This window comes from Gorilla gorilla, chromosome 2 (genome assembly GCF_029281585.2).
Source record: "Gorilla gorilla gorilla isolate KB3781 chromosome 2, NHGRI_mGorGor1-v2.1_pri, whole genome shotgun sequence".
NCBI classification, from domain to species: domain Eukaryota; kingdom Metazoa; phylum Chordata; class Mammalia; order Primates; family Hominidae; genus Gorilla; species Gorilla gorilla.
In genome coordinates this window covers 108,219,741-108,232,237 of record NC_086017.1, presented here as the reverse complement: position 1 = coordinate 108,232,237, position 12,497 = coordinate 108,219,741, and the positions used below count along the sequence as shown (strand labels likewise).

General features: G+C 31.5%; 1 protein-coding gene across 3 annotated transcripts in view; it reads right to left on the bottom strand.

The window, feature by feature from the left end:
* EPHA6 (EPH receptor A6) overlaps positions 1-12,497 on the bottom strand; it is a 925,594-nt gene that overhangs the window by 321,677 nt on the left and 591,420 nt on the right. For all 3 annotated transcript variants that reach the window (XM_055383472.2, XM_055383471.2, XM_019024873.4), the window contains exon 6: positions 4,852-4,976. In XM_055383472.2, the coding sequence (XP_055239447.2) occupies positions 4,852-4,976 (125 nt within the window). The remainder of the gene's footprint in view (positions 1-4,851; positions 4,977-12,497) is intronic.

Sequence of the window (12,497 nt, the reverse complement as noted above, 5' to 3'; positions counted from 1 at the left end):
ATTGTAACAGTATTAATAGGTGGAACCCTTAAGAGATCATTAGGCCATGAAGGCTACACCCTCTTGGGTGGGATTGGTGCTTTATGAAAAGGCAAGTATGGCCCTCTCCTTCCCCTCTCTTTGCTTTTCTCCTCTTCTGTTGGGTGAGGAATAGCATTTCTCCTCTGTGGAGGATATGGCATTCAAGGAGCCATGTTAGAAATGAGGAGGGGGCCCTCACCAGACACCAAACCTACTGGCACCTTGATCTTCCCAGCCTCTAGAACTGTGAGAAATAAATTTATGTTTCTTATAAATTACCCAGTCTCAGATATTATGTTATAGCATCACAAAACAAACAAAGACAAAGGGTATACTTGCTCTTCGATATGAACAGAAGAGGGTTTGGACTGTTTTGAAGGGGAGGACTGAGAAGTTGGGAGCAGATGATGTCTTAGTTCCCTCATTATAAGAATGGGCTCTACTGGAGAGCCTATTGGAGAAAAGCAGTATTAGTAAGTGAATAAAAAAATAAAAAAATAAAAAGTTTTGTAACTTTTCTTGACTTCCCATATTATTTTAAAGTGCCTTTCATAGTCAAGCTGTATTCACGTGAGTTAAAGGAAAATGAAAGACTGAGTATGAAAAAGAAAAGTGACTAAAAATTAGGGAATGTAATTAACTGAATAAGGAATATCTAACTAATTATAACCCATAAAGCAATATGTTTTCTTTCTCACATATCACCCTTAATACACACACACACACACACACACACACAAACACACTCAGACACATCACACACACAGAGAAAGAGAATAATGCTAGGGTCTTAATTTTTACATATAATTATGATGTTAAGAATACTGCTCTCTATGGTGAGGTATTTTAAAAAGGTGTGTGTGTGTGTGTGTGTGTGTTTAATTTCAGTAGATTTCAATGAAAAACCATAGTTATCAGAGGGATAGGATAACTTTAAGATAATTTATCTATATAACAGTACATACACAAACATTAGCATTTGACAATAGTTAGAACTGTAAAAGATTACCTAGATCTAGATCTTTCTAGGTCCTTATTTTACAAATGAGAAAATAGAACTAAAAAAGTTAAGATCTGAGCCAAACTCAAATATTTGAATACTCAGACCAGTGCTTTTTTTCTAATATATCACACTCTCTGAGCAACAGTGTTGATAACAGTGTTATCAGTGATAACAATAGTATGTTGTTTAACCTCAGGTATTTGTAGACACTTCACATTCCAAGCAGGTTAACTTCTTTCCTGATTTACAGAAAAATGCATTTGAAATAATAACTTAAAACAGCATTAATTCCTCAAAGACTTGTGTAAATATGGATATTTTGTGGACCAATTATGTGTATAGGAATACAAAATAGCTGATTGAAATGAAATGCAATTTTTTAACAACATGGCACCAATATTAAAGACTGAAGAGTATATAAATAGTACAATGAACCAAGCATTAATTCTCCAACAGTTCTTCAAGAATTTAGCTACCTTTGTTAATAGTGCTCCAGCAAATCAACTTGGATCACTTTTACCTGTTCCTGTTTCCATTTGCCAGCTTCTACGTGTTTTGTGTTTAAGAGCTTGTACCTGTAGCCTTCTTTAGAACCTAAACTTGGGCTACTGGAGCCACTGCAGAGAACCAGAAGTGCCTACAAATCTTTTTTGCACACCATATATGTACTTACACCAAAGGCTGTAGCCAATAACTGACTAAAGCCAGAGTAGAGAAGCCCAGATTCTTTGTTTTTGTAAGATGAACTCCGAGATATAATTTAGAATCCAGAGCTTCCTTCATTGTCACTGAGTTTGATTGACACCTTCCTTCGCAGTATTGCTGGCCCCATTCTTTTGTCAGTTCCCCTGGGAGTTTGCTTAATCATTTGCATACAAATACTTGTCTCCGGATCTGCTTTCGGGAAGACAACTACTAAAGACACAGACTAAAGCTGTTTAGGATCCATCCATTCATCCGTATTTATCTATATTAGCTACCTCCCTCTGCTTTCCCTGCCTCTGTCCAAATACCTCATTCCCTCACTCTCCTAAATAGGCAAAACTTGAAACAGACTAGTGTGCATCTTATTCTATTCTATATTCCTCTATACCTACATCATAATATACAAATATAAACATCTGAGAGAATATTTATGTCCCAAAAATGAAATATGTTTATATATTTCTTTTTATCTTGCTTTTCTTACTGAACAATATTTAGATTACTAATAAAGAAAGAAATTAGCACTTTAAACTGAATTCTATTGTAATTTTCCATAGTTATAAGTTATAAATCTTTGCTTGGAATGAGAAACCATGTCATAGATACAGATATGTAAAATGTAGTTAGAATCTGAAGTCAAAGTAGGTAAAAATTTCAATGCTATCATTTTATGTTCTCTCTGAAAGATTTTAGCATTCTAACATTTTTGATTGGTTGCTTATATATTGTCTATGTGTAAAAGAATAATTATTTTATTTAGTTTGTACATAATTCCCATGCTATCATTTTCTGATTCTATGTTGTATTATTTGCTAAATATTTCCTTAATGCTTGCTTAAGTGATTTTTATACTAACTTAGAGTTATTCATCTTTAGGTCTATTTATACCTAATTTTTACAACCTGTCAAAAATGTTGATATCTTTATTTCCATTTCGTAAATATGAAATCTGAGGCATAGGGGGATTAATTGACTTTTTCCTGGCCATAAGCATAATGAGAAGCAGAGTCAGAACATGAATTAGAAATCCTTGACTTCCAACTCCATGGTTAATCCATTAGTAGTGGGTTATTGCTATTTTCTTACAAAATAAACTCCTTCATAACATTACCTATTCCATCACTAAAATAAAACCTATGTAATAAAGCCAAATGTTGTACATATAAGAATGAACATAAATATTATGTTAATTACTATCTTTTAGAATCATATTGATTTATAAAATTTTGATTGGATGAATGTGGTTCTCTTTCTATTACATCTGTATGATTTATCCTAACTTAGAAATATTGCAAGTCATTTTCATCCTCAAACATATCAGGTATAAATGACTATAAAATTAGACAGTGATTTTCTATGTGTAAAATATAACCCTTATAAAACACAGAGAAATATTTTGATTCTGAAAAGTTGCTTGTATATATATGCACATTGCTTGTTAAATAGTCAGAAATTTTGAGTGTATGAAAATATATTTAAACCAGTCAACAGAAAACATATGTTTTCTTGTGATAGTGTGCTATATAGGCTGTAACATTTGAAAGGCTAGCCCAGGAGATTTCTGAGCACATATTGGCCAGGATAATTTGCAGAATCTGTATTCCAATTTAAACTCAGTAAATTTGTCCTTTCTTAGGCTATGGATTTATCTATGTCACTTAAAGATAATGACAGTTTTTATTGACTACATAATGCTGAAATTATTGGAGCAACAAAAAATGGATACAGCTATGCTACTAAGTTACCTCTCCCATTATCAAACCTAGATTAGCTCTGAAGCAGTAGAATAGAGGAAGGTATGTGTTATGGTTAATGTCCCTGCCAAGCTTATGTTTTAATTTGATTGCCATTGTAACAGAATCAAGAGATGGAACCTTTAAGAGGTGATTAGGCCATGAAGGCTATGGCTTCATTTGCAGGATTGGTGTCACCATGGGAGTGGGTTTCATATTGCAGAAGTAAGCTCCTAATAAAAGGATGAGTTTGGCTTCCTTTTGCTTCTCTCTCACCCTGGCCTTGCCCTCCCACAGTGAGATCAATAACCAAGAAGTTCCTTTCCAGATGCTGGGTCCTCGATCTCAGACTTCTTCGTCTCCAGAACCATAAGCCAATAAATTTCTGTTTATTATAAATTACTCCATCTGTGGTATTCTGTTACAGCAGCACAAAATAAACTAAGAAAGTAGAGTTCTATTTCTCCTCTTGCCCTCTATTTCTTCAGACGAAGACTAAATTCCCTTATGATTTCCTTTGCTTCTAGTAAGGGACAGAAATGCAAGATGTTCCTTCTCATTGTAATATACCACTGGATATTACATATAATTTTTACATTAAAATTTTTATTTAACATTCCCTTTGCATACTTCTAGAAGTAGTATTAAAACAATAAGACACTTCAGAATTGACTATGTGGTCTGCTGTAATATTGATGCCGAGAATATCATAATGGTGAGGAATGAGAGAAAAATGCATAAAGAACATAAATATAATAAAGGGAATAAAGTATATAACGGGGAAATATACTAATGTATGACAAAAATGGAAATAAGGGTTCCATTATTATAAATAAGGATTTGTCAACTGAATTTATCTTGCTAGCTTATAAAATAAAATAGCTAACCTGAATGTAAAGAAAGTGTTTCATTTATATGCCATTTCCATTTATCCCTTAAATAATACTTTCCAAATTATAGCCGACTGTAATTCTAAACTCACTGGCAAAGGATATGTGCTACAAAAACCCACTTCAGGTTATAGTAATTCAATATTAAAATTTCTTCCCATCTGAATTTTAGAAACAATCTTGTAGCAACCAAACTATAAATTGAATAAATTGAAGAAGTTACTACTTCTTACAATATTATAAAACTCTCTACAGTAGGTCATGACAGAAATGAACATCTTACATCTTCTACTTTAATCTGACACAAAATAAGATAAATTAATTAATAACTTACAAGCAGAATAGTAAGTTAGAGAGGATTCAAAGAAACAGAAGGTATGAGTCTAGGCCAAAGAAGAACAGGATTTAAAATAAAATAATATAGTATAACGACATGCTCAATATATACATATATATGCATATATATGTAGTTTTATAGGAAGCTCCAAATAAGACCTACTTTCTCATAGTACTTGATCTCGTAGTCCAGAATGGCTCCATTGGAAAAAGCAGGTGCTTGCCATGATAGGGCAATGCTATTTTGGGATGCCCAGTCCTTCCTTACCACACCTATCAGGGAAGGTGCTGAAAGGAAAGAAAATAACTAAGAATTAATTGGCAGGAATCATTTTCCATTATCCTTTCTTTAATATTTTTTCTTCCAAGGAAAATAAAATTCTTGTTGAAGAGGACACCATTTATTGAAGGCAGATTAATAAGATAGCCTTAGGATATGCTCTATTGGATCCAAATAAGGCATTAAATATATTTAGGAACACTCTTCGGGAACACAGGAAAAACTCAAATATTCCAAGAGTAAGGGCAAGAACTCATCATCTTTGGTATTATGAGGGGAGGATATTTTTCTTTAAAATGGTTTTGGTCTTGAGCTATAACATGAAATACAATACACTTGGCTCGTATGTTTTATCAAATATTAATCTACTGTAGGAAAAAAAACCTCTGCAATTACAAGATCATTTATAGGCTTCTCCCTTTCCTCTAGACATTTTAAGGCTTCAAAAAAGTTTATATTATAAGCTTTATAACTGCAATAAATGATTGTTTATGAATGTGAGGATTATTTCTTTTGCATAGTTTCTGTGACATTGAACAAAATTAAAATATTTAACTTTAGAAGTTATTTTCAGAATCATGTCTATTTTATTTTTCCATATATTATAATTCTAAATTAAAATAATCTGTGTTAAGCTTCTAAGATATAACTAAAATATATATCTCTCAGATTCTTCTCTTTGCACCTTTTAGAAAATACTTTTTAAGTATTCTAATTTCTAAACAGCAGTTTTTGACATAAAAGTCAACAATCATTCAGAAAAAATAAAATCCAAATTAAAACACATTGATACGCCATTTCTCACATAACAGATTGGCACAAAAAAAGTACAAAAATTTGGTAAGACACTCTGTTGGCTAGGCTATAGGATAAAACACTTTACCACATTGTTGGTGGTAATGCAAAATGATACAACTCTTATGAAGGGAAGCTTAAAGATTTAAGGCAAAAATTATGTATTTATTTACACTTTGGCTTTTTGGAATCTCTCTCAGAGATACACTGCACAACACAAAGTGACATATTTACAATACCATTCCTGGAGATTTATTTCTAAAGATTGTAACAATCTAAATGCCCATCAATAAGAGAGTGGTTGAAAAACTATGCTACATCTACTAGAGAATTATGAAGTTATAAAAAGGAATTATGGCTATCTATAAACACTAGAATAGAGTTATTTCAGAATATATTTTTAACTGGAGAAAGTAAGGTGAAGAAAAATGCATAAAAAAGCTGTAAGGATAAACCTAAGAATAACAAATAATTATAATGGTTGCCCTTAGCGGGTGAAAGGCAATAGGATAAACACTACAAGGTTAGAAACTGGACATCTATGAATATATTTTGCCTTGCAAATTTACTTTGTAATATAAAAATATTATAAATGATTAAAAATAACTTTAAAAGGCCGGGCGCGGTGGCTCACGCCTGTAATCCCAGCACTTTGGGAGGCCGAGGCAGGCAGATCACGAGGTCAGGAGATCTAGACCATCCTGGCTAACACGGTGAAACCCCGTCTCTACTACAAATACAAAAAATTAGCCAGGCATGGTGGCGGGCGCCTGTAATCCCAGCTACTCAGGAGACTGAGGCAGGAGAATGGCGTGAACTCGGGAGGCGGAGTTTGCAGTGAGCGGACAGAGTGCCACTGCATTCCAGCCTGGGCGACAGAGTGAGCCTCCGTCTCAAAATAAACAAATAAATAACTTTAAGAACAATTTTGAAAAATTAACAGAATCATCAAATGAAGAATGCTGTATTGAATTGGAGACATAGCCTCCAAGAGGGAACTGTTAAACATAGCTTTAAACACAGTGACTTAACAAAAATATCAATGGGATATTAGAATTAAATAAGAAATTTAATTTGCTTTAAGAATTAAATAAGAAAAACTTTTTCTTATTTAAAAATTATTAAACTGTTTTAATAATGATATTGTTGATGTTAGCATTGGTATTGTAATTTTGAAGCTGTTTCATATATATATAAAGTTGTGAAGCAAATGAGTAACTACGTTGTATTGAGAACTAGATTTTTTCCTCCTGAGGGAGAAAAAATAAAAAGATGTCAGATATATTAAGGTAAATAAAAACTCCAAGTAAGAAGTTACATTATAAACTCATTATATCTTTCCAGTTTATTTTCAGAAATCTACTTAAATGTACCAATCACAGGTGAGAATTAGATTTGAAAAATTGATTCTGTCATATTTCAATTTCTAAGAAAGACTTAAGTATTAAAAGTTTGGCATTTTATTTCTGAAGGTTGCTTTTGTGTTCTAAGGACAAAGTGTTTTCTTAAATTTGTGAGAATGACAAGTTTGGTTTTTCTAAGGAAATAAGGTCTTTAGAAACTACATTTAAAACTCTTTCTGGCTGTTCAATGAGAACATTATTTTTGATCTAGAATATATTATTGAGAGAGAATTACAGAAGTCACTAGGAAATAAAAGTTTGTCATATGAGCTAAAACAGAAATGAATAATGTCGCATATAAGAAAAAGCACTCGGATAATTCACTATTTAAAATAAGTCCTAACTATAGACTGTAGAAACACAACAAGACCACTTAAAAAAACAAGACCTAACTATGTACTGTTTACAAGAAACTCATTTCACTGTAAAGACACAAGTAGACTGAAAGTGAAGGAATGGAAAAAGACATTCCATGCAAATGCAAGCCAAAAATAAGCAAGAATAGCTATACTTGTATCAGGTAAAATAGAGTTTATGTCAGAAACTTTAAAGAGACATTTATATAATGATGAAAGAATCAGGTTAGCAAGAGGATGTAACAATTGTAAATATATATGCACTCAACACTGCAGCAACCAGATATATAAAGCAAATATTAGATCTGAAGAGAAAGACCCCAATACAATAGCAGTTGGGGACTTCAACACCCTACTCTCAGCATTAGAGAGCTTATCAAGACAGAAAATCAAAAAAGTAATATTGGATTTAAATAGCACTGTAGACCAAATGGACCTAACTAATAGTTACAAAACATTTCATCCAACAGCTGAAGAATACACATTCTTCTCATACACATGGAACATTCTCCAGAATAGACCACATGTTAGGCCACAAAACAAGTCTGAACAAGTTTATAAAAATTGAAATAATATTAAGTGTCTTTTCCGATCACAATAGAATAAAATTAGAAATCAGTAAGATGAACCTCAAAAACTACACAAACACGTGGAAATTAAACAAAATGCTTCTGAGTTACCAAATAAACAAATCAGGAAAGAAATTACACATTTTCTTGAAGCAAATGAAAATAGAAACAAAACATACCCAAACCTAAGAGATATACAAAGGCAATACTAAGAGTGAGGTTTATAGCAATAAGTTCCTATATTTAAAAAGTAGAAATATTACAAATACAAAATCTAATGATGCATCTAAAGGAACTAGAAAAGCAAGAACAAATCAAGCCCAAAATTAGTAGAAGAAAAGAAATAATAAAGATCAGAACAGAAATAAACAAAATGGAGATGAAATAATACAAAACATCAATGAAATTAATATTTTGAAAAGAGGAACAAAATTGATGAACCTTTAACTAGACTAAGAAAAAGAGAAAGAACACCCAAATAAACAAAACCAGAAACAAAAAAGAAGACATTATAACTGATACCACAAGAATACAAAGGATCATTAGAGACTGTTATAAAACACAAAATGCCAACAAATTAGAAAACCTAGGGGAAATGAATACATTCTTCAACATATACAAACTACCAAGATAGTACAGTGAAGAAATAGAAAATATGAACAGACCAATAATGAGTAACATGATAGAACCAGTAATAAAAAGTCTCCCAACAGAGAAAAGACTAGGAACAATGGCTTCATTGGTGAATTGAAGCCATTAATTCACCAAATTAATTCATTTAACAGCCACCCTATTAAAGAAGAACTAATACCAATTTTTAACTATCACATCAACAGAATGAAGGACAAAAATATAATTACCTCAACAGATGCAAAAAAAAAGCATTTGATAAAAATCAACATCTCTTCATTATATAGACTTTCTACAAATTAGATATAGAAGGAATGTACCTTAACACAATAAAGGCCATATGTGACAAACACACAGCCAATATCATACTGAATGGGGAAAAGTTGAAAGATTTTCCTTTAAGAACTGAAATAATACCAGCACATTTACTTTTACCACTCTTTTATTTATTATAGAACTGGAATTCCTAGCCAGAACAATTAAGCAAGAGAAAGAAACAGAAGGTATCCAAATTGGAAAGGAGGAAGTAAAATTCTCCGTAACTGCAGATCTCATGATCTTATATATAGAAAATTCTACAGATGCTACCAAAAAACTCTTAGAATTAATAAACAAATTCAGAAAAGCTGCAGGATAGAAAATCAATGTACAAAAATCAGTAGCATTTCTATACAACAGTCATAAATATGCTGAAAAAATCAACAGGGCAATCCCATTTAAAATAGCTGCAACAATAAATAAATACCATATCTAGGAATATATTTAACCAAGGAGATGAAAAATCTCTATAATAAAAACTATAAAACAGTGATGAAAAACTTTAAGAGGAAACAAATAAATGTAAAGACATGCTATGCTCATGGATTCAAATAATTAGTATTGTTAAATCACCATACCACCCAAAGCAATCTAGATTCCATACCACCCCTATCAAAATAACAATTATATTCTTTACAGAAATAGAAAAAACAAATCGCTGAAGCAGTTTTGAGGAAAAAACAAAACAAAACAAAAGCTGAAGGCATCACACTGCCTGACTTCAAAATATATTACAAAGATATAGTAACCAAAGCAGCATGGTTCTGTCATAGAAACACATTTCAATACCAATGTGATGGAACAGAGAACACAGAAATAAACCTATGTATTTTCAGCCAGCTGATTTTTGGCAAAGATGCCAAAAACATACATTCCTTTCCTCAATATATGTTTTTGGCATCTTTTCAATAAATGGTGCTGGGAAAACTGTACGTCCACATGCAGAAAATGAAACTAGATACCTATCTCTCACCATATACAAAAATCAACATAAATGGATTAAAGACTTAAATGTAAGACTCAAAAATATAAAACTATTTAAAGAAAACACTAGGGAAATGCCTCAGGACATAAGTCCAGGCAATCATTTTATGAATAGGTCTCAAAAGCATAGGTACCAAAAACAAAAGCAAAAATAGACAAATGAGATTATATCAAACTAAAAGCTTCTGAACAGCAAAGAAAACAATCAAGAGTCAAAAAACACCTGAAAAACAAGAGAAGATATTTGCAAACTACTATTCATTCAACAATGGATTAATATCAAGGACTATACAAGGAACTCAAACCACTCAACAACAACAAAAAACAAATAATCCTATTTAACAATGGGCAAAGGATCTAAATAGACATTTCTGAAAAGAAGACATACAAATAACTAACAGATATATAAAAAATGCTCATCATCACTAATCATCAGGAAAACGTAAATCAAAATTACAATAAACTATCATCTCACTCCATTTGGATAGCTATTATCAAAAAGAAAATAAATAACCAGTGCTGGTAAGGATACAGAGAAAATGGAACTCATCCACTGCCAGTGGGAATGTAAATTAGTGCAGTCATTATGAAAAATAGTATGGAGGCTTTTCAAAAACAAAAAATAGAACTACCATATGATCCAGATATCCTACTACTGGGTATATATCGAGAGGAAATGAAATGAAAACCCTAAGCCCCCCACATCATGTTTATTGCAGTAGTATTCACCATAGCCAAGATATGGAAGCAATCAAAGTATCCATCAACAGATGAATAAATAATGAAAATATGTAACACACACAATGGAATACTATTCCACTGTTAAAAAGAATGAATTTCTGTCATTTATGGCAACATGGATGAGCCTGGAGGCCATTACGTTAAGTGAAATATGTAAGTCACAGAAAGATAAGTACTGCATGTTCTCACTCATCTGTGAAAGCTAAAATATTTGATCTTATTGTACAGCATAGAATAATGGTTACTAGAGACTGGGAAGGGGAGGGATGTGGCTAAAGAAAAGTTAGCTAAACAATACCAAATGACAGCTAGGTAAGAGAAATAACTTCTAGTGTTCTACAGCACTGTAGGTGACTATAGCTAATAAGCTATTGCATATTTTTAAATAGCTAGAAGACAGGATTTTGAATGTTTCCAACAAAAAATAAATGTTTGAGGGGATGTATATGTTAATTACCTTGATTTCATCATTACACAGTATATTCATGTTCAAAATATCACACTGTACCCTATAAATATATACCATTTTTATGCATCAATTAAAAATAAAAAAAGAATTCATGAGGCAAAAATATTATACTTTTATGTTGACAAGGAATAAAATGAGTGGAAAAAGAGTATGTATTTAGTAAATTCATTCTCACTATTACATTAAACAGAGAGACTACTCTTGGGTAACCAAAGAACACAATTTAGTGATTCAAAAGAAAACATAAGTTTTTGAGATATGTTCTTTATGTAGCAACCATATGTACTATTTTTGGCATAACAAATGAAGAATATTTAAATGAAAATATGATTACATAAAGTTGTATCCAGTTCAACTTCGGTAATTAAATCTCAATCAATTCATTAAAAAAAGAACAGAAAAAGTGCTCAGATAATTTGCCATTTAAATTTAGACACTTTCGCTCTTAATAAACCACCATTAATAAATTTGTCCCTGTTGGAAGCTGCATTAATGTTCTTGAATTATAGTGTAATAATATATTAAATCGCGCTTGATGGATAAATTATAACTTTAAAGGGAAATCATATAAATTAGAGGTTGATTTAAACATATCAATTCATTACAATTTTTGAAAATGTCATTTTCATATATACAATCTTATGGTTAATTTTCAGTTTAATGTACAATGTCTAAAGCAATATTACCAGTGTTTTACATTTTGCTTCATAATGATTTAGCACTCAAGGTCAGCATTATAATCCTTGCAAAACTTAAAAGAAATTCAATTATAGCCACTGCATAAAAGAATGACTACTGAGAAAAATATAGGTACTATTTTTCTATTTCCAATTCTCCAGTGGGCAATTAACAGTACACCTACATCACCTAAATTTTACAAGTTCCATCCTATACTTTTATAAAACAGTAAGAAATAAAAATGGATTTCATGGTCCAAATGTCCTAAACCCTAAAATCTCTTTGCTTTTGCACATTCCTTTCATATGTTAATATACATATTTTACATAGTTATAAAATGTAGATAATTTTACATAATTCTATTTATTTTTAACAATGCATACTAAATCCAATTCCATATTTTGAAATAGTATCTGTAATTATTATTTTAATTGCTAAAATACTCCATTCTGTATACTTAATGAAATCATTCCTCTAATGTTGAAATTTCCAATACTTTCCTATTAGAGTTTTCACGGTTCATGCACAAAGTTTTGATTTTGTTAAATTTTTATTAAGAAAACTGCTTCATATAACTTGGATATTC